General features: G+C 37.1%; 2 protein-coding genes across 5 annotated transcripts in view; both read left to right on the top strand.

Moving 5' to 3' along the window:
* Positions 1–15,712, top strand: part of LOC136183011 (nuclear GTPase SLIP-GC-like) — a 22,240-nt gene extending 6,528 nt beyond the window's left edge. The window contains exons 4-18 of one of the 4 annotated variants that reach the window (XR_010668858.1): positions 1,144–1,360; positions 1,505–1,765; positions 2,001–2,201; positions 2,312–2,490; positions 3,033–3,114; positions 3,201–3,288; positions 3,385–3,512; positions 4,783–4,959; positions 5,060–5,211; positions 6,359–6,482; positions 7,227–7,335; positions 7,429–7,562; positions 8,026–8,107; positions 9,211–9,337; positions 15,590–15,712. Coding sequence is in view for 1 of the 4 variants with exons in the window: in XM_065964517.1 (XP_065820589.1) it covers positions 1,144–1,360; positions 1,505–1,765; positions 2,001–2,201; positions 2,312–2,490; positions 3,033–3,114; positions 3,201–3,288; positions 3,385–3,512; positions 4,783–4,959; positions 5,060–5,211; positions 6,359–6,482; positions 7,227–7,335; positions 7,429–7,562; positions 8,026–8,107; positions 14,735–14,814 (2,014 nt within the window). In the remaining 3 variants the exon portion in view is untranslated. Of the gene's footprint in view, positions 1–1,143; positions 1,361–1,504; positions 1,766–2,000; positions 2,202–2,311; positions 2,491–3,032; positions 3,115–3,200; positions 3,289–3,384; positions 3,513–4,782; positions 4,960–5,059; positions 5,212–6,358; positions 6,483–7,226; positions 7,336–7,428; positions 7,563–8,025; positions 8,108–9,210; positions 9,338–10,253; positions 10,374–14,734; positions 14,875–15,589 lie in introns of those variants that run through there. The other 3 variants (XR_010668856.1, XR_010668857.1, XM_065964517.1) reach the window with 3 other exon arrangements.
* On the top strand, positions 15,632–23,581 carry LOC136183012 (nuclear GTPase SLIP-GC-like). Its single transcript, XM_065964518.1, has 9 exons — positions 15,632–15,766; positions 15,867–16,024; positions 17,154–17,277; positions 18,022–18,130; positions 18,224–18,357; positions 18,820–18,901; positions 21,037–21,156; positions 21,948–22,095; positions 22,704–23,581. The coding sequence occupies exons 1-7, from the start codon at positions 15,632–15,634 to the stop codon at positions 21,126–21,128; spliced, it is 834 nt and encodes a 277-aa protein (XP_065820590.1). The 3' UTR covers positions 21,129–21,156; positions 21,948–22,095; positions 22,704–23,581.

Below are 23,581 nucleotides of genomic sequence, written 5' to 3'. Positions count from 1 at the left end.
CTGTTTTCCAGCTTAACACAGAATATAAACAAAGGTCTTGCTGTAGTATATAGTGGCTGGTATGAAATCATTAAGGTTTGAAAAGAAAAACTTCTATTGAGTCAATTTTCACATTAAAAAAGAGAAACAAATAACCTGGGCAAACAAAGACGAATATAAAAGAACAGTAGGGTTGAAAGTGTTTTTGCTGCATAGACAATTATTTGGGACCCCCCAAAGAGGTTTTATCCAGCACCAAAGGAAAATCAAGACAAAAAAAAAAAAGACAATTCAAATCCTCACTGAATCTATGTTTATGTATCAAATGACTGTTGAACAGGTAGAACATGAACTAAAATATGACGTCTCTGACTTCCAGCAGCCAACTCCCCTCTCATCTGTTTATACATGCGGCTCGCGCTGGATAGCCAGCTGATGCACTGTTTGTTTGTTTGTTTGTTTGTTTTGACTGGGTCTGGACGCTCCGCTGACGACCGCCAAGCGCTAAATGCTGGTAGATTTTTCATTTGGCAAGTTCATTTCACAGAGCTATCCACCACATGGCGGGCAAATATTTACCCCAACAGTCATGTAAAAACTACACGGAGTTATAATAACGGAGTATTCCCTGCTTCTCTGTCTGCAGACAGAGCATCACGACGGCACGCTGAGACACACCAAAATAAAATGAACCATATCCTCTCCACTTCTTAGAGATTGCATGCCCCACATTGAACACCAGCCCTCTCTTAGGATTTTTTTGTACAGTTCATTTTCAATAATATGTATTCCATATTATTCCCTTTATGTACTTGGAAACCCTGGTCTATTTTTGAAGTGATTTTCATGTTCTGTTTGTATGCTTAAGTCAAAATATATATAACTGCTTTGCCCTCCTTGGTTATTTCTTGTTGGTATCTGAAATAAATTGTTGGTCTAAAGTTTGAATTCCTTCTGCAGGTCACCAAAACTTCTAAATAATTTCTCTGAGTTGAAGTACATACTGCTGTAATACCTTGATCCCACCACTGCTTGAATATAGAATGACTGATCCCAGGTTTAAACTGGGAGGATCCAGTGCAGACCAAGTCAATAATTTGATGTTTTTCATTGTCTTTCATTGTTTAATTTCCAAATTAATCAGTAAACACTTATTTTTAACAGGAAAAAAATTGGTGGTTTGAAGAAAGAAAAGAGGGAGCTGGTTGGTGTCTTTGGTCATACAGGAGCTGGAAAAAGCTCTCTAATAAATGCTGTCATCGGAGAGAAGGATCTCTTGCCCTCAGGAGATCTTGGTGCTTGTACAACAGTCATCATTAAGGTGGAGGCTAACAAGCAGAACCAGAACTATGAGGCAGAGATCGAATTCATCACAAAAGAGGTACAACCACCTTAATATGAGCACTTGTCACTTTTTAGAAAGTTACGATGTAGCTGCAAAAATACATTTGCTTATCACTTTGCTTCATGCATTTCTTTCATTTGATTCCGTGAAACTATGTTAAAAGATTTTCTTTTAAATCAGGATTTCAAGGAACATGTGCAGGGCTGTAAAAAAATGTTCCAGAATGATGCAGACGACCAAGAGGAAAATAGTGATGACAGTGACGATGCTGACAATATTAATCATGATGATGATAAAAGTCAGGCTGTTGAGGAAATGTCAGCAGTGTATGGAGAACAATGGAAAAAAATATTGGACAACAACAATTTCATGGATAAAAAACATTTCAAAAAAATTCCAGAATTCCTCAAGTCTAAAAAGAAGATCTTGTCCTTTAGAACGGTAAGTTATAGAATAAATCTTAGTGTTATTCTTTTATTACTGTAAGTGTTTTTAAAAAGAGTGAACTTGATCCTGAATAGAAACAATCACATATCAAAATGTACCATTCATAGAAAAATCATTTAGGACCTTGTCCACTAGTAACCAGATTGTCTGTGTAACCGATTGTCAATTACCCATCAGGATGTAGTACTATGTATCTAAATAAAATCCTCAATCATATCAATCATTGCAGGCTGAAGAGCTCTCTGCAGAACTTGTCAAATACACAAGAAGCAGCTCAGACGAAGATGAAGAAGTAAAGAGGTGGTTTTGGCCCCTGGTGAAGTGTGTGACAATCAGGGTGCCAAATAATGACCTTCTCCAGAATGTCACACTTGTGGATCTACCTGGAAATGGGGACTGCAACAAGGGCAGAGATAAAATGTGGAAAGGGGTAAATCATGCATCGCTGTTTTATCATCTCGTATTAAAAGTGTAACTTTATTTTATTACAAAGCGCTGATATTTAGATATTCACAATTAAATTTGATTGTATCCTTCTAGGTTGTTCAAGACTGTTCCACTGTGTGGATCGTGACTGAAATTAAAAGAGCAGCATCAGAGGAAAAAGCATGGGAGATTCTGGGAAGTGCCAGCAGGTATCTTGGAAATGGTGGCCAGTGTAAGCACATTCACTTCATCTGCACCCACTCAGATGTTATTACACTGCCAAAAGGTCAAAGGTAAGTGATTTTTTTCAAACATTATAATTATACGCAAACACAGATAAGTGTCAGTAAAAATAGTAAATGAACGCAATTGTATAAAAGATGTCCCCCTACCTAATGTGTTTACCACCACAATTAGGCTATAAACTATGTGAACAAAACAAAACAGTCCAGGCCTTACCTGCATCTTGTTGAACATCACTAGCCTTCCATTGGTGTTGTTCTCATTTCTCTCAAGTGTTGCTAACACAACTGGTGCTCCATCAAGATTGTTATCATCATCTGTTGTATCTTCTAGCATTAGGAATGTGTAAAGATCACTGAGTCGCGCAGGTTTTTAATACCAACATTATACACAATGTATCTGATAATCCACTTTTACACTTTATTGTATAGATATATGATATGTGCTCATATGTTTGTGTGTTAAAGAGACAATGTTTTGCTTTTATTCTAAGAGGAACATGGACAACTGCAAACTAGAGATGTAAGAGTTTGAGGTTTCAGGGCTTCAGATATTGTTTGAGACACTGCCTGATACTGATCTCTTCTAACAGTGTTGTTGAAGCCATAAGAGTGAGGAACAAGAAAGTAAAGGTGAAAGTGATGAAAAAATTTGGGGAACAAAGGATGGTCAAGGTGAGTTTCATAGACTGACAACCCAAAACACAAAGTTGTTCTATAACTGCAATCCCACCTCAAAATGATTCATTTTATTTTTTCAGAGACATTTCAGTGATGAATGTTTCAAAGTGTTCACAGTGAGCTCCACAAAGTTTCAGGACAAAGAATTGCTTGAACCTGCTGACACTGGTAGGTGATCCCCCCATGGAACAGTTAGTGGATTATTTAATGTTTATAACATGTGAAAAGTGTCTAAGAATATTGTTATGTATTTATTATTTACAGAAGTCCCTGAACTTCAGAAGATTTTGCAAAAACTCAATGACAATCACTCAGAGACACTGAACTACTGGTATGTGTCAGGAGCGTATGGGATACTGTCCTTAATTCAAGGGGCCCGCTGTGGAGGAGGGGTAAGATAATGTAACACTTTTAATCTGTTGTTGTTGTTCCTAATAGGAAATTATTAGGGCTGTCAAAATAATAAAAAAAGACAACTTTATACCAGCAACCTGTTTGAGAATATTTAGTCTCCGGTGTTTCCCACACAAACACGATACCTGGGCCCAAGTATATTTCCGGCCTGTTCTTATTTAATTTTTATTTTTATTCATAAAATTGCTGCATGCGCGCGAGAGAGAGAGAGAGAGAGCAAGAGAGAGAGCAGGGGGGAGAGAGAGAGAGAGAGCGTGTGAGAGAGTGAGTGCGCGAGAGAGTGCAGGCTCCGTGCAACCAGAGCCTCTGTATTATAAGGCTCTGCGTTCAACATAGCAAAACTCCCTTTAAAAAAAAATCCTTCTCGACTCCTGCGCATAGTTAAGACACAGCAAAATAGAGCAGAATCACATCAGCTTCCGAGCAAGAGAGGGAGAGAGGGTGAGCGACTGTCCGTACACTCTTGTAGGCCTAAATGCATCAAAACTGAAGCTTCTTCTGGCTCCTTTTAAAAAATGTTAATGTGTAGCTGCTTGCCACCGATTCTGTTCTGAACTCCAATAAATAACAGAATATCTGTTAATGTAGGCCTACAGCTGCTTTCTGTTCATTCAGTACTGAAGTCCTATAAATAACAGAATATCGAGTGGAAATTTTCAAAACGCGAGGCATACTCCTGGTGCTTGTCTGTGCGCATGCGCGAGCATAAATTGAGAAGATTAAAGTTGTTTGTTGCAAAAACTAGATTAATTTTGAGGGGAAAACACATTTGATATAAATACAACCCAATAGATACAAGACAGATAAGATAAGAGTACGACAAAAAAAAAAATTGGCGTTTTATGCTGAACGTTTTTTTGTTTTTTTTATATTGTGGAGATTCCTTTGCATACCACCACAGGAAGCCCACGTACCACCGGTGGTACCATAGTTTGAAAACCACTGACCTAAGGGGAAATAATAATTTATTTTGTCAGACTATCTCTTAAAAACTGTGTTCCAACAAGATCAGTTATTATAGTGGCAAGTATATATTTTGACTGTAATACTGCCGCCTGTGTTGAATCACAACATAGTACAGGTATATCACGTCTTGTTAAGGGATACCTTTGTTTAATTATTAACAAATGAAGATATCATATTTCTGTCGTGTTTGTCTTATTTTATTAAATGAATGAAAGAAAGCCCAGAAAGGGGGAAGTGTAGTTTAATTGTTTTGAATTTTAAATGTTTTCTTTTTGATTTCAGGATACCGTAAAAGCAAAAGTGAAAGAAGTCCTGACAGACAAAATGAAGTTTGGACTTCAGGAGGTCCCAAAGTCCATGCAAGAGGCCACAGATGCTTTGGAAGAATGTCTCAAGCATGGGGTTGAAAACTCCAAAAGTTCATGTGATGATGTCTTGGAGTCCTTTTTAAATCCTAAGGTACCTGAATATTATGTTTTCATAACAAAACCACAGATTATCCAACCCATACTTAAATTATTAGTGTCTAACGAAATATCTAATTTTGTTTTTGTTTCAGGGAGGGGGAAGTGGTTTTCACATGACATTGAAATGTGTAATCGACAAGTATGGCGTCCACACCACAAGAAAAGGGAAACACTTAAACCTCAATGAGGATTTAGCTGCAAAGCTGATGGACAGCATTGATGAAGAATTTAGAAAGACCTTCCCGTAAGAAATCACTTAACGAGGACAAAGAATTGCCTCCTAAAAACGACAGCAAAGAGAAACTTATAAAATAATTGTATACAATGTAGTAATACAAATCCTTAAAACATTTTAAACATTTAACTAACATTTTTTTTTTTTTTGCGTTGTGCCAAAACATAACAAAAGTTATGTCAAGAAACTTTAGAAAAAGAGCAGAGCTGTTTTAGAAACCACATGCTACATACTCCTGTTGAACATAGCATGCCGTATGTACTTCATATTACCTTCAACAGTAGTATGACTGCCAGTCTGTGGTTATTTTGCAGTATGCCAGGCCCGACTAAGCTGGTTTCTGGTCTTAGAATGCATTGGAATAAAAAAAATAACAGCCCAGCTGACAACAAACGCCACTACAGGGTAGCATCCACTTACAGTCTGGAAAAAGCTGACGAGTGATTAATTTAGATTTTCAGCATTTTGAGAATCAAACAAGTTGATGGTGGTATCTTTGTGTGGTTTGGTCGGATTGTGATTATTTCTCGGGACACAATGGCCGTTGCTGTCCATCATCTCTGACCTGGTGCTTTGACTTGTGGGAAACAGTACGCAAGGACGACTGGTCTGATGCATATAATGTTTGTGCACCTCGCTCAGACCCCGATCAGTACGACGTCTGGATAGTTTTGGCATACTGTGGATCTCGGATTTGTTCGCATACTGCATACTGCATTCTGGCCAAATCAGTGCGTACTACTAATTTAAATTAGTTGGTGGTTTCAGAAAAAGCCCAGGTGAAACCTGTACTCCATGTTGTATGATTAAAATAAACCCAACACGAGTCCACCATAAGCAAACCTTTGGCAGCATTTATGCAAAGGAAAACTGTCCTTCTAACCAGCAGTTACCTTGAGCACCCGGCTAATGGTGAACAGTTTTAAAAAAGTATTCAGATAGAAATTAAGGAGATGGATTGGGCTGTAAACTTAAAATTGGCTGTCAAGTTTTCCAAGCTGAGTGGGCAAAACTGAGAACAAGACTATCGAAACATTTGTGATTAAGTTCAGGTCTATGTTGGATTCTGCCACTCCATCTGCTACAGCTGAAATTATTTAATTTGAAACTTGTCCGGTCTTACTTAATGAAAGAGCTACTTATGAACATGTTTCAGAACTGAATCAAATCCTGGACCATTCAACGGGACCATCAGTTCCTTTTCACTCGACACTGGGGAGCTGATTCAAAATCGGAAGTACAAAGACGTGGAACTGCAACTGGAATTTCTCAGGACTGAGGTAAAAGAAGGAATAATTCAATCTAATGACTGATCAAGTAGTTTGTCGAGCAAATCAACATTAACCTGACGTTTGTGACTAATGTATGGAATAAAGAGAAAACATGCAAAAGTGAAACCAAAACAATGTTATTTATTCAGCTATAAACATTATATACACTGCCTATGAAGAACACCATCAATATAAGGGATTATATTAGGGATAATATTAGGGATGCACAATACATATCAGTTCAGATGATTATTTGGCCAATATTACGGATATATATATATTTTTATAATCATTATTAACAATAATGGCATTCATTTATGTTTTACGGTGTACATATGCGAGTGTACTGAAGGCACAGAACGATGTTACTGATGTGAATGAAGCCCAGAGGGGAGGGGGAAAGAATTGTGCCGAATGTGAAAAAAACCTAAAATGGGGGCTAGTCAACTGCTGGCTTATACTATGTGTTGGGCCTCATTGGTTATCTGCAGAAAGTGAAAAATAACTTTTACATGGTTAAAGTTAAAAAATATATTCTACAGGCCTAACTATTTTTTGTTTTTCATTGTTGACATTAGTATACTACGTTAATGTAGGTCTATATATATATCTTTACTGATTATATTCTTAGGAGCAGGTAATTATCCGTATTGGCTTAATAAAATTCATATTGTGCGTCCCTAAATATAATAAATATTAGCCATTTAAATTAGAGGGTCTACAACACAGCTTGTTCTTTATCCTCTCTCTTAGGAAGAAAAAATAAAGATCGAACTCCAAGAAACCATCCGGCAGCGTAAGAAAGAAATGTACAGCAGCCTGACGACAACAATCAAGGAAACCATGCAAACATGCTACGAAGGTAAGAGAAAAGATCTTGGCACATGAAACCTGACACTGAATCAAAACATTTAACATGAAATGTAATTCATTCAAATATTCTGTTTCATTGTAGATGCTCAAAAATGTGAAGGAAAAGGAAGACTAGAAAACACTAGGAAAATCATAAGGAAGCATGTTGATGCTAATAAGAACACCATGTTTGAGAAGGCTAAAGATGAAATGATGTCAAAACTGGAAAACCTGAAGGTTTGTCACATTATAAGTTGAATGTTGTGTTTTAAAGGCTGCAGCGTGGGTGAAGAGCCCAAGACTAATTCTCACTCTGTTTGACAATAAAGTAAACCTTGATTTTTATCTCGATTTTTATCCAAACTCAAAAGATAATAATACAGCAAAAAACGTTGCACAGTTTGATTATTTTATGGTTCAATAGAACATTTCTTCTATCATCAGGTGATGTGTATCATTGAGAAAATTACTTTTGCAATTAAAACACTGCAGTCAGTGTAACAAAAAAATACATTTTGCTGTTAAATATTACAGTACAACAGAAAAAAAAATCCTATAGAACAATATTTAGCTTTTCAGTTTTCTGAGCAGCCCAGTGAACACATGTTTAAACTGTTACTTAAAATAAGATCCAGAATATGTTGAACACTATATTTAAATGCCCTGGTAATACATTTGAAATATTTTGATGCCGATTTAGGAGGAAATCCTGAAGAAACTGAACGACACAATGAAGGAGTCTATTGAGCGCGCTCTCAATTCAGATGAACAATCACTTCCAGGTAATGTGGATGTTTAGAAATTAAAAATGATTTTGCCAAAATGTACTCTGCCTGTCACATTGGTGTTGCACAATAGCTCAATCGTGTCCCATAGAACAGGGTTTCTCAAACTATTTAGCCCGTGACCCCCAAAATAACGGTGCCAGAGACTGGGGACCCCCACTGTCCCTGGAAGTTGTTTAAAGCTGTTTGAAGCATTTAAAGCAGCACGCACTAATAGGCTTATCCAAACACTGGGATTAGTAAACACAAAAAAACACAGCAGCCTATAATAATTGTATTATTTCATTGTGTCTGTGTGCATTTTTATTTACAAAGAGCAACAGACACCTACATTGTTACATTCTTGTGCAAAGTTACATTAGAAAGATTTTTTATAAATTACTTTCATTTCATCACAGATCTCACTTTATTTTAAATTCAACAACTTTTTGTATATAATTTTACAATAATGGGTAAATGTGCAATTTTAAGTCACTTCAAATGTTTATTTGTTTATGGAAGGTCATCTTGCGACCCCCCTCTCAGTGTCTTGCGACTCCCCAGGGGGTCCCGACCCCCACTTTTGAACGAACATCAAGGAGGTGCAGGGCAGTGCAAAAACAGCAGACCTAGGAAGAAGATATACCTGCACACCTGCAAAAAAACAAAAATTATTACCTGAAGAAGACCTCTGGGGGAAATGTTGGGATTGTGATGGAATAAAAACTTTTGTGGCATTTGAGCAAGTGTGCAGGTATATCTTGTTCCTCAATAGTGTCCCCTAAAAAATGTTTACTACACAATCCAGCACATTTCACTAATGTACTTTATGTGGGTTAGGTATCTAACATGTCTAGTCCTACATACAAGCCTGTGATATCTAAAGATACAAACAGGGAGTTCACACATGGATGTTATTTTGAAAATTTGATGTATTTATGACCATGGCAGAACAAAAAAAAAGACATTTCCCCACAAGACAGGAAGTTCACATATATCTGCATACAATATGTGTGAAATGTCAGGTTTAATCCCAGCCTGAAAAAACTTCCATGCTAATATTCATCCATAGAAATATAGTCACCTACCAAGAGGATATTACAAGTTTTTGCTTTTGCCAGATTCTGAAGCAGATTATCTGCTGGGGCAAAATGGTGGACAACAAAGCCGTGTGGCGTGCGTGTGTCTGTGAGAGAGAGTCAACAAGATGTTGAGAGAGAGAAAGAGCACCATGTGGAGCTTCGTCAGGTAGGTACAAAATGGTGGACAACAAAGGGAGCTGTGTGGTTTAGTAACTATAACATAAACACCAGAAAACCAGCGAACGGATTCAACAGCAGGTACACTGGTCTTTCTGATGGTGAAAGCAGATAAGAGAGAAATCATTTTCTACACATATCAGAGTGGCAGTTGCCCTTGGTTTAAGCTATTGATTGTTTTATATAATAGTTGTGTTGCCTTTCTTTCAACACAACAACTGCAGGCAGAACCTGTTGGTCTGCTTTGTGGACATACAGGTGTGTTCATGAGTGACATTTAAAATCAACTTAGGAAAATGTAATAACTGTTGACTGCAAAACCCTTTCAAACCTTTAATTAAACTTAATGAAAAGAACATCCCAGCCCAGATAACTTTGGACTTGAGCCACCAAGTCTACCAGTTAATCAAGTTTATAGAGGTATAGATAAAAAAGGACAAGTTAAACTAGAATCCTGCTGTACACAGTTAACCCTTTAACTGCTGGTTTACAAAATGTTTCCTTATTAAATACTGTAGCTTTCAGGTTTGAAAAATCACTTTACAGCAAAAAGCTTCTATCGTTTATCTTCAGGTATATCGTGTGGTAGGTCTTTAATGAAGTGAATGTACACAATCTGAAAGTCAGACTTATTGTACTTCATATTGATGACTTTGGAAAATGTTATTCCCATCTTGTTTTTTTTAACATCGGGAAATAATGACAACTCTTTAATGTGATAGGATGTCATGTTACACTGTAACCCTTTTTCGTGAATGCCACAATATTATACTTTGATATGAACAGTATGATACTGTAGAATGGGTTCACTGTACAGTACTGTGAATTGCAATGCATTTTGGGTAAATATTATCAGACTGTGTGGATATCACAGTAGTTTGAGACCTTTGTGAATCCATTTACAGTAACTGATCTGCCCGCGAAAAATAGACCAATCACAGGAAAGCTGCGTTTGAACATTTTTGGGGGGAAGACCGGGAAGATGGCGGGACTTTGATGCAAAGGCTGTGACTTCACAAAAATATGTAAGTAAAATATATCTTATTCCATTTACCATTTTATATTTTTAAAAATACTTTCATAAGGATAACATTAGTTCATATCTTAACAGTTAAGTCAGGTCTTTCAACCACTTATTACTACTGTTACCTTAACATTTGTAGTTAGCTTTAAAGCTCGTGTATCACCATTAGGCTACTTAGGTTACTTTAAGCCATCTCTCATAAATTAGTTCAACTGTGATTCTAGCTATCTGTAAATTTCATCGAGTTTTATATAATATAAAATTCCCGATTTGACTTTAAAGTATTCTAATTACATTAAAAACAATTATTTGAGGTTTATGTTTATTTTAAAGAGTTAGATGGTTTGAGATTTAGCAATTTTTTTCTTGTGTTCTACTCGCCAAGTGCGTAGTGATTATTTTGCTGAAAACATAACTAACATTAGGGCTGCTGACAATCATCTTCTTTACAAGAGTAGACTACTAGCTAGCTTGTTAGCTGTTTGAATCGGTTGGTGACGTTACGTGTTCTTCGGTGTGGATCACTTTAATAACGGTAAGGTTAGATAGTTAGTGTTGTTCATTTGGAAAACGTGAGAATCAGAAAGAGTTGATATCCACGACGTCATTCTTTAATATTATTCTACGGTGTGTTGATCTCATTTACTAACATTAGCTAGTTACATTACACAGCTAGTACGGCTTTTTGACAGTGGAACCGAGTGTGGAACAAGAAGAGTTGGACGACGTTATATATGTATTGTTTGTTGTGGGTCAGCGTTTAAATCGTCTTTTTCCCGTTCGGACACCGAGCTGCGGTGAAGAGAAACTGAGCTGGCGGGAAGAGACAACGAGCCGGCGGTGAAGAGACACCGAGCCGGCGGTGAAGAGACAACGAGCCGGCGGTGAAGAGACACCGAGCCGGCGGTGAAGAGACTGACAAGGTCCCGGACCCCGATTCAGCCTGCACACACAGGAGTTCGGTGAGTTCCATTAAAGTTTTACAGCAGACAGATTATGACTAAACGTTGACATTATCTGACCTTGATCGCAATTTATCTGTTGTTTGTAATGTTAGATGGTTTAGCCTAACATATCAACTGAGAGTGGTCAGGCGAAGCTAACGTGTATACCTGACAGCTACTTTCCCAAATATCATCAGTTATATCACCAGGTATAGGCGATATAACTGTGAGGAGTACATTATTTGGTGAATTCACCACAATGGTGATGCAATACAAGTGCAAACACTGATTTCTCCACGGGGATGCTTTCAAAATTGTATTCTCATGTGAAGACGCCTATTTAAAATAAAGAAAAGCAAACAAGCAATAAATATCCAAACAAGCAATAAATATCCAAACAAGCAATAAATATCCATTGTTAAACTTTCCTCAGAGCAGTCTGCTGTGGAACAGTCGTTAATGGAAGTTTACTTTTAACACCCTGGCTACCACCTAGCATAAAGACATGTTACCCCATATCACCACACACATAATCAACAAAGACAAAATGATTTACATTTTGGGATCTACCTTTTCACAATGACAAAAAGAGTTTCCCTTGAAATAGACTGTTTCTTGTTTTACAGGTTTATGGTGAGGATAAACCCAGACAACACCAAATGCACTTCAAGGGTCCAGGTCAGCCAAAGGAGTGGCAAGACAGTCCAGCTAAAGGCTACAGCCGTGAATCCCCGAGTTGCATCCTTTCTCAAGGACTTTTTAGACTTCGACTGGCATGTAGCAAATAGTTGTTTGATGCTGTAATAATGTTAAACATTTCAAATGTTGCATCTTTAATGTTTAAATTTTTTTTTTAGAAATGTTCCTGTTGTGTTTCTACTTAAAACAAGGAACTCTTGACCTGTCAGCTGTACTTGTTCTAGCATAGGATGGGGGATTGTCTGCATTTTACAGTTACATTTGACAAAAAATCTGTCTTTTTTTCTTCATTCTATAAAACGAACAAAATACTTGTTGATACAGTGTATTTGAAGCTAGATTATATTTTTCATGAATTTGTTTTAATATATCCACTTTTTCCTTATTTACAGCCTGTGGTTGGGGTTGCTATGACTCTATAGAATAGAGTAAGACTTCTCTTTGGTTAGTGTGTAGCTGATCCTGTGCAAGCCAATGTCACCTGAAAAAACAAACATCCCCAAACCCGAATGTTACTGCCGTCATGGTAGTTTAACTGCTCATGACTTTCTTTGAGTCATCAGCAGGGAAATTTCTGTATCTTTTTGCCAATTCTAGATAAAGTGGTGGCAACATGCAGGTTTGTAGCTGTTTCGCCTATCGAACTTGGTGACTTGTAGAGGATCAACAACACACTGACCTTCGTCTGTTCATTTCTTTTGGTCAGCCCTGCTGTTATGTATGTTCATGTTTTGTTTTTTATGTAATATTTTTGTAACACCGAACTGAGGTTGAGAAATACAATGAAATGCATTTAACTTTCAAATATCATTCTCATATATCATCATTTAGCTAAATAAACAATATTTTAAGTACAGTAATACACTGGCAACAGATATTCAGTAGAGGTAGGTTCTACAGCACTGTTATAATTAATACAGTAACATTAACATATACAGTACTGTACTGTATTCAATTTCACAGCAGCATTAAAAAGTACAGTACTGTATTGTTTTTAATTTCACAGTAACAATCACAAATACAGTACTGAACTGTATTCAATTTCACAGTAATGTTAACAAGTACAGTACTGTATTGTATTTGGCTCTACAGTAATCAAAATAATACTGTAATTGTAATTACAGTAACATTACTGTGAAGTATATCACAGTAAGTCATTGGCAACCAGCTGCCAGTATAATACTGTGATTATCGCAGCAACAGTCTTACAGTGTAGCGTTGATGAATAGGTGAAAATAGTTTGGTACAAATGAAGGTAAATAAAAACACATTTACTGTAAGCATTTTTAAACTGGTTATGAAGGTTTGCATGAGGGTGGTTGCGTGAGAGTCAAACAGATCTGACAGATAAAATAGTTACTGCAGGACTAGATTTTGATCCTTGACCACATAATGTAGGTGTAACTTGGCCATCAACCTTCAGAAATAAGACGAACAAGCCCTCCCTGTACTTTTACCAACTTATTATCTCTCTTCCTGGTGCCAATGGGTGAGATACTTTACATATCAGGCAGGAAGGTCATTATACAACATGATTATTTGTTTGCTAGAAACTACTGAATTTGTGACAGCTGGAACTTTTTTTTGGTTTGGTTTATTTAATTTTTATTTGTCACATCAAAGCTCGTGAAACAGAATACATTTAATGCTGTTGACTTCACCGCCTATTGAAGCGAAAGAGACCATCAGCATCTATTAGGTTATTACAAACGTCTGCCACCTGGTTGATGTCAGCCATTCACTGCACACTCTTTTATATCAATGCGCTACAAAGATTCACAAAAGCAGGAGAAGATTTCCTCTGAAAAGAAAAGAATACTTACACATACTTTGATGTGTACAAGACAAATCAGCACAGAGGTTAGAGGAAGCACTTAGCTCACAGAGGCTGCCAAAAACAACACAATCCAAACGATCCTCACTGTAGCTTTCATTTGAATATTTTGTTAAAAACAAGACTGAAACCTTTTACTGAATAAATCCTGTGAGGTTTTATTCTGAAAGTGTCACATGGCCTCTCCATAGGATCTGATGATGTGTTTTTCCAGGTTTTTTCCAGTATAAAGTGTCTCCTGCTGTTTTCTTTAACACTACTATATGAATCCTGTAATGTTAAACATTATGATATGAGCCTCACAGCTTCAAACGAGGGAAGCAGGAGTGATCCAGCTCATGTTCATCACTGTTATCCTGGATTTAATTGAAAGATAAAGATGTATTAAGTTTAAGAAAAGAAGCGTTATAATGTATACACTTCAAAGCAAACAGCTTAAATGTCTAAACTCTGACAAAAATGAATGTAAATGCTATTAAGCATTAAAAAGAATTAACCAAACTCATATTTAAAGTGAAGAGGAGAAAATAAATCTCTTGAATTACTTTTAAATGAAATGAACAGAACTGAACAGAAAGGTTACCATACCATGAGATAAAACAAAAGGTTAAAATTGACTCAATAAAAGATCGGTAGAATAAAACCATCAGTGTCCACATTAAAAGTGTTCATTCTGCACAGAAAGTAGAGTCTCTAAAGGCCCTTTTTGCAGATTTCATGTGTTCTTGTCATGATTTAAGTTTTTGTCAATCAAAGTGCCCTGGTACTTGTAACACTCAACATTCTCCACAGGTGTGTCTTTGATCATAGGCGGGAGGGTTGAGTGGGAGCTTTTCTGAAAATCAATGACCATCTCTTTTGTTTTTTTTAACATTGATCTTGAAGAAATGGTGGTCGCACCACTCCACAAAGTCCTTCACAACAGGCCCATGATCGACCTCTCCATCCTGGAGCAGACTGATTAGAACAGTGTCGTCCGCAAACTTCAGGAGATGCCTGTCGTCATAGGTGCTCCTACAGCCGTTTGTATATAAAATATACAATAAAGGAGACGGGACACACCCCTGGGGAGAGCCTGTGGATGACAGCCGCTTCTCGGATAGAGCACCATTCACCCTGACTGCCTGAGGCCTGCAAGTTGAAAAGTCCAAGACCCATTTCACCAACCTAGTATCAAGGTTAAAATTGGACAGTAGTTTCTTTGCTAAAATGTGGGGTTGGATTGTATTAAAAGCTGGAAGAAATCTACAAATAAAATCCTCGCATGTGTTTTTGTACCCTCAAGATGTTTATATAAATAGTTAAATAGAGTAATAGTGGCATCATCCACCCCTCTGTTTGCCCGATATGCAAATTGCATCGGGTCAAGCAGGCCCTGAAGATGATTGGTCAGAACTCTTCTGACTAATTGTTCAAAAGTCTTCATTTCTACTGAAGTCAGAGCCACAGGCCTCATGTCATTTAGCTCTTTGGTATAAATAGAAACCAGTTAGTTAGAAAGGGTTAGGAGTAACATGGGTGACAGCACTGTGTCTTACCACAGTGCAGTTGCACTCAGGGACCTTCTGTGGGTGCCAAAGTGCACCAAACTGAAATATTGTTGCTTTAACACAGAAAGTGCACACCAAAGTGCAAAGACATTTTCTTGAAGAATTAAAAAAGATAATTGAAAGAAAGCCCAGAAAGGGGGAAGTGTAGTTTAAATGTTTTGAATTTTAAATGTTTTCTGTTTGATTTCAGGCTACGGTAAAAACAGAAGTGAGCAAAGTCCTTACAGAAACAATGAAGTGTGGACATGAACAAGTCCAAAAGTCCATGCAAGAGGCCACAGATGCTTTGGAAGAATGTCTCAAGCGTGGGGTTGAGAACTCTAAAAGTTCATGTGATGATGTCTTGAAGTCCTTTTTAAATCCTAAGGTACCTGAATATTATGTTTTCATAACAAAACCACAGATTGTCCAACCCATACTTAAATTATTAGTGTCTAATGAAATATTCTAATTTTGTTTTGTTTCAGAGGAAGGGAAAAGGAAGTGGTTTTCACAAGACACTGAAATGTGTAATCGACAACTATGGTGTCCACAAAACAACAGCAGGGAAACACTTAAACCTCAATGAGGATTTAGCTGCAGAGCTGATGGACAGCATTGATGAAGAATTTAGAAAGACCTTCCCGTAAGGAATTACTAAACAAGGACAAAAAATGGCCTCCTAAAAACGACAGCAAAGAGAAACTTATAAAATAATTGTATACAATGTAGTAATACAAATCCTTAAAACATAGATCAATCGTTTTTGCGTTGTGCCAAAACATAACAAAAGTTATATCAAGAAACTTTAGAAAAAGAGCAGAGCTGTTTTAGAAACCACATGCTACATACTCCTGTTGAACATAGCATGCCGTATGTACTTCATATTACCTTCAACAGTAGTATGACTGCCAGTCTGTGGTTATTTTGCAGTATGCCAGGCCCGACTAAGCTGGTTTCTGGTCTTAGAATGCATTGGAATAAAAAAAATAACAGCCCAGCTGACAACAAACGCCACTACAGGGTAGCATCCACTTACAGTCTGGAAAAAGCTGACGAGTGATTAATTTAGATTTTCAGCATTTTGAGAATCAAACAAGTTGATGGTGGTATCTTTGTGTGGTTTGGTCGGATTGTGATTATTTCTCGGGACACAATGGCCGTTGCTGTCCATCATCTCTGACCTGGTGCTTTGACTTGTGGGAAACAGTACGCAAGGACGACTGGTCTGATGCATATAATGTTTGTGCACCTCGCTCAGACCCCGATCAGTACGACGTCTGGATAGTTTTGGCATACTGTGGATCTCGGATTTGTTCGCATACTGCATACTGCATTCTGGCCAAATCAGTGCGTACTACTAATTTAAATTAGTTGGTGGTTTCAGAAAAAGCCCAGGTGAAACCTGTACTCCATGTTGTATGATTAAAATAAACCCAACACGAGTCCACCATAAGCAAACCTTTGGCAGCATTTATGCAAAGGAAAACTGTCCTTCTAACCAGCAGTTACCTTGAGCACCCGGCTAATGGTGAACAGTTTTAAAAAAGTATTCAGATAGAAATTAAGGAGATGGATTGGGCTGTAAACTTAAAATTGGCTGTCAAGTTTTCCAAGCTGAGTGGGCAAAACTGAGAACAAGACTATCGAAACATTTGTGATTAAGTTCAGGTCTATGTTGGATTCTGCCACTCCATCTGCTACAGCTGAAATTATTTAATTTGAAACTTGTCCGGTCTTACTTAATGAAAGAGCTACTTATGAACATGTTTCAGAACTGAATCAAATCCTGGACCATTCAACGGGACCATCAGTTCCTTTTCACTCGACACTGGGAGGCTGATTAAAAATCGGAAGTACAAAGACGTGGAACTGCAACTGGAATTTCTCAGGACTGAGGTAATAGAAGGAATAATTCAATCTAATGACTGATCAAGTAGTTTGTCGAGCAAATCAACATTAACCTGACGTTTGTGACTAATGTATGGAATAAAGAGAAAACATGCAAAAGTGAAACCAAAACAATGTAATTTATTCAGCTCTAAACATTATATACACTGCCTATGAAGAACACCATCAATATAAGGGATTATATTAGGGATAATATTAGGGATGCACAATACATATCAGTTCAGATGATTAACTGGCCAATATTACGGATATATATATATTTTTATAATCATTATTAACAATAATGGCATTCATTTATGTTTTACGGTGTACATATGCGAGTGTACTGAAGGGACAGAACGATGTTACTGATGTGAATGAAGCCCAGAGGGGAGGGGGAAAGAATTGTGCCGAATGTGAAAAAAACCTAAAATGGGGGCTAGTCAACTGCTGGCTTATACTATGTGTTGGGCCTCATTGGTTATCTGCAGAAAGTGAAAAATAACTTTTACATGGTTAAAGTTAAAAAATATATTCTAAAGGCCTAACTATTTTTTGTTTTTCATTGTTGACATTAGTATACTACGTTAATGTAGGTCTATATATATATCTTTACTGATCATATTCTTAGGAGCAGGTAATTATCCGTATTGGCTTAATAAAATTCATATGGTGCGTCCCTAAATATAATAAATATTAGCCATTTAAATTAGAGGGTCTACAACACAGCTTGTTCTTTATCCTCTCTCTTAGGAAGAAAAAATAAAGATCGAACTCCAAGAAACCATCCGGCAGCGTAAGAAAGAAATGTACAGCAGCCTGACGACAACAATCAAGGAAACCATGCAAACATGCTACGAAGGTAAGAGAAAAGATCTTGGCACATGAAACCTGACACTGAATCAAAACATTTAACATGAAATGTAATTCATTAAAATATTCTGTTTCATTGTAGATGCTCAAAAATGTGAAGGACAAGGAAGACTAGAAAACACTAGGAAAATCATAAGGCAGCATGTTGATGCTGATAAGAACACCATGTTTGAGAAGGCTAAAGATGAAATGATGTCAAAACTGAAAAACCTGAAGGTTTGTCACATTATAAGTTGAATGTTGTGTTTAAAGGCTGCAGCGTGGGTGAAGAGCCCAAGACTAATTCTCACTCTGTGGGACATTAAAGTAAACCTTGATTTTTATCTGGATTTTTATCCAAACTCAAAAGATAATAATACAGCAAAAAACGTTGCACAGTTTGATTATTTTATGGTTCAATAGAACATTTCTTCTATCATCAGGTGATGTGTATCATTGAGAAAATTACTTTTGCAATTAAAACACTGCAGTCAGTGTAACAAAAAAATACATTTTGCTGTTAAATATTACAGTACAACAGAAAAAAAAATCCTATCGAAAAAGATTTAGCTTTTCTGTTTTCTGAGCAGCCCAGTGAACACACGTTTAACCTGTTACTTAACATAAGATCCAGAATATGTTGAACACTATATTTAAATGCCCTGGTAATACATTTGAAATATTTTGATGCCGATTTAGGAGGAAATCCTGAAGAAACTGAACGACACAATGAAGGAGTCTATTGAGCGCGCTCTCAATTCAGATGAACAATCACTTCCAGGTAATGTGGATGTTTAGAAATTAAAAATGATTTTGCCAAAATGTACTCTGCCTGTCACATTGGTGTTGCACAATAGCTCAATCGTGTCCCCTAGAACAGGGTTTCTCAAACTATTTAGCCCGTGACCCCCAAAATAACGGTGCCAGAGACTGGGGACCCCCACTGTCCCTGGAAGTTGTTAAAGCATTTAAAGCAGCACGCACTAATAGGCATATCCAAACACTGGGATTAGTAAACACAAAAAAACACAGCAGCCTATAATAATTGTATTATTTCATTGTGTCTGTGTGCATTTTTATTTACAAAGAGCAACAGACACCTACATTGTTACATTCTTGTGCAAAGTTACATTAGAAAGATTTTTTACAAATTACTTTCATTTCATCACAGATCTCACTTTATTTTAAATTCAACAACTTTTTGTATATAATTTTACAATAATGGGTAAATGTGCAATTTTAAGTCACTTCAAATGTTTATTTGTTTATGGAAGGTCATCTTGCGACCCCCCTCTCAGTGTCTTGCGACTCCCCAGGGGGTCCCGACCCCCACTTTTGAACGAACATCAAGGAGGTGCAGGGCAGTGCAAAAACAGCAGGCCTAGGAAGAAGATATACCTGCACACCTGCAAAAAAACAAAAATTATTACCTGAAGAAGACCTCTGGGGGAAACGTTGGGATTGTGATGGAATAAAAACTTTTGTGGCATTTGAGCAAGTGTGCAGGTATATCTTGTTCCTCAATAGTGTCCCCTAAAAAATGTTTACTACACAATCCAGCACATTTCACTAATGTACTTTATGTGGGTTAGGTATCTAACATGTCTAGTCCTACATACAAGCCTGTGATATCTAAAGATACAAACAGGGAGTTCACACATGGATGTTATTTTGAAAATTTGATGTATTTATGACCATGGCAGAACAAAAAAAAAGACATTTCCCCACAAGACAGGAAGTTCACATATATCTGCATACAATATGTGTGAAATGTCAGGTTTAATCCCAGCCTGAAAAAACTTCCATGCTAATATTCATCCATAGAAATATAGTCACCTACTAAGAGGATATTACAAGTTTTTGCTTTTGCCAGATTCTGAAGCAGATTATCTGCTGGGGCAAAATGGTGGACAACAAAGCCGTGTGGCGTGCGTGTGTCTGTGAGAGAGAGTCAACAAGATGTTGAGAGAGAGAAAGAGCACCATGTGGAGCTTCGTCAGGTAGGTACAAAATGGTGGACAACAAAGGGAGCTGTGTGGTTTAGTAACTATAACATAAACACCAGAAAACCAGCGAACGGATTCAACAGCAGGTACACTGGTCTTTCTGATGGTGAAAGCAGATAAGAGAGAAATCATTTTCTACACATATCAGAGTGGCAGTTGCCCTTGGTTTAAGCTATTGATTGTTTTATATAATAGTTGTGTTGCCTTTCTTTCAACACAACAACTGCAGGCAGAACCTGTTGGTCTGCTTTGTGGACATACAGGTGTGTTCATGAGTGACATTTAAAATCAACTTAGGAAAATGTAATAACTGTTGACTGCAAAACCCTTTCAAACCTTTAATTAAACTTAATGAAAAGAACATCCCAGTCCAGATAACTTTAGACTTGAGCCACCAAGTCTACCAGTTAATCAAGTTTATAGAGGTATAGATAAAAAAGGACAAGTTAAACTAGAATCCTGCTGTACACAGTTAACCCTTTAACTGCTGGTTTACAAAATGTTTCCTTATTAAATACTGTAGCTTTCAGGTTTGAAAAATCACTTTACAGCAAAAAGCTTCTATCGTTTATCTTCAGGTATATTGTGTGGCAGGTCTTTAATGAAGTGAATGTACACAATCTGAAAGTCAGACTTATTGTACTTCATATTGATGACTTTGGAAAATGTTATTCCCATCTTGTTTTTTTTAACATCGGGAAATAATGACAACTCTTTAATGTGATAGGATGTCATGTTACACTGTAACCCTTTTTCGTGAATGCCACAATATTATACTTTGATATGAACAGTATGATACTGTAGAATGGGTTCACTGTACAGTACTGTGAATTGCAATGCATTTTGGGTAAATATTATCAGACTGTGTGGATATCACAGTAGTTTGAGACCTTTGTGAATCCATTTACAGTAACTGATCTGCCCGCGAAAAATAGACCAATCACAGGAAAGCTGCGTTTGAACATTTTTGGGGGGAAGACCGGGAAGATGGCAGGACTTTGATGCAAAGGCTGTGACTTCACAAAAATATGTAAGTGAAATATATCTTATTCCATTTACCATTTTATATTTTTAAAAATACTTTCATAAGGATAACATTAGTTCATATCTTAACAGTTAAGTCAGGTCTTTCAACCACTTATTACTACTGTTACCTTAACATTTGTAGTTAGCTTTAAAGCTCGTGTATCACCATTAGGCTACTTAGGTTACTTTAAGCCATCTCTCATAAATTAGTTCAACTGTGATTCTAGCTATCTGTAAATTTCATCGAGTTTTATATAATATAAAATTCCCGATTTGACTTTAAAGTATTCTAATTACATTAAAAACAATTATTTGAGGTTTATGTTTATTGTAAAGAGTTAGATGGTTTGAGATTTATTGATTTTTTTCTTGTGTTCTACTCGCCAAGTGCGTAGTGATTATTTTGCTGAAAACATAACTAACATTAGGGCTGCTGACAATCATCTTCTTTACAAGAGTAGACTACTAGCTAGCTTGTTAGCTGTTTGAATCGGTTGGTGACGTTATGTGTTCTTCGGTGTGGATCACTTTAATAACGGTAAGGTTAGATAGTTAGTGTTGTTCATTTGGAAAACGTGAGAATCAGAAAGATTTGATATCCACGACGTCATTCTTTAATATTATTCTACGGTGTGTTGATCTCATTTACTAACATTAGCTAGTTACATTACACAGCTAGTACGGCTTTTTGACAGTGGAACCGAGTGTGGAACAAGAAGAGTTGGACGACATTATATATGTATTGTTTGTTGTGGGTCAACGTTTAAATCGTCTTTTTCCCGTTCGGACACCGAGCTGCGGTGAAGAGAAACTGAGCTGGCGGGAAGAGGCAACGAGCCGGTGGTGAAGAGACAACGAGCCGGCGGTGAAGAGACACCGAGCCGGCGGTGAAGAGACTGACAAGGTCCTGGACCCGGATTCAGCCTGCACACACAGGAGTTCGGTGAGTTCCATTAAAGTTTTACAGCAGACAGATTATGACTAAACGTTGACGTTATCTGACCTTGATCGCAATTTATCTGTTGTTTGTAATGTTAGATGGTTTAGCCTAACATATCAACTGAGAGTGGTCAGGCGAAGCTAACGTGTATACCTGACAGCTACTTTCCCAAATATCATCAGTTATATCACCAGATATAGGCGACATAACTGTGAGGAGTACATTATTTGGTGAATTCACCACAATGGTGATGCAATACAAGTGCAAACACTGATTTCTCCATGGGGATGCTTTCAAAATTGTATTCTCATGTGAAGACGCCTATTTAAAATAAAGAAAAGCAAACAAGCAATAAATATCCAAACAAGCAATAAATATCCAAACAAGCAATAAATATCCATTGTTAAACTCTCCTCAGAGCAGTCTGCTGTGGAACAGTCGTTAATGGAAGTTTACTTTTAACACCCTGGCTACCACCTAGCATAAAGACATGTTACCCCATATCACCACACACATAATCAACAAAGACAAAATGATTTACATTTTGGGATCTACCTTTTCACAATGACAAAAAGAGTTTCCCTTGAAATAGACTGTTTCTTGTTTTACAGGTTTATGGTGAGGATAAACCCAGACAACACCAAATGCACTTCAAGGGTCCAGGTCAGCCAAAGGAGTGGCAAGACAGTCCAGCTAAAGGCTACAGCCGTGAATCCCCGAGTTGCATCCTTTCTCAAGGACTTTTTAGACTTCGACTGGCATGTAGCAAATAGTTGTTTGATGCTGTAATAATGTTAAACATTTCAAATGTTGCATCTTTAATGTTTAAAAAAAAAAATTAGAAATGTTCCTGTTGTGTTTCTACTTAAAACAAGGAACTCTTGACCTGTCAGCTGTACTTGTTCTAGCATAGGATGGGGGATTGTCTGCATTTTACAGTTACATTTGACAAAAAATCTGTCTTTTTTTCTTCATTCTATAAAACGAACAAAATACTTGTTGATACAGTGTATTTGAAGCTAGATTATATTTTTCATGAATTTGTTTTAATATATCCACTTTTTCCTTATTTACAGCCTGTGGTTGGGGTTGCTATGACTCTATAGAATAGAGTAAGACTTCTCTTTGGTTAGTGTGTAGCTGATCCTGTGCAAGCCAATGTCACCTGAAAAAACAAACATCCCCAAACCCGAATGTTACTGCCGTCATGGTAGTTTAACTGCTCATGACTTTCTTTGAGTCATCAGCAGGGAAATTTCTGTATCTTTTTGCCAATTCTAGATAAAGTGGTGGCAACATTCAGGTTTGTAGCTGTTTCGCCTATCGAACTTGGTGACTTGTAGAGGATCAACAACACACTGACCTTCGTCTGTTCATTTCTTTTGGTCAGCCCTGCTGTTATGTATGTTCATGTTTTGTTTTTTATGTAATATTTTTGTAACACCGAACTGAGGTTGAGAAATACAATGAAATGCATTTAACTTTCAAA

This window comes from Labrus bergylta, chromosome 16 (genome assembly GCF_963930695.1).
Source record: "Labrus bergylta chromosome 16, fLabBer1.1, whole genome shotgun sequence".
NCBI lineage: Eukaryota > Metazoa > Chordata > Actinopteri > Labriformes > Labridae > Labrus > Labrus bergylta.
The sequence above is the reverse complement of the archived record's forward strand: the minus strand, read 5'-3'. Positions and strand labels throughout refer to the sequence as shown.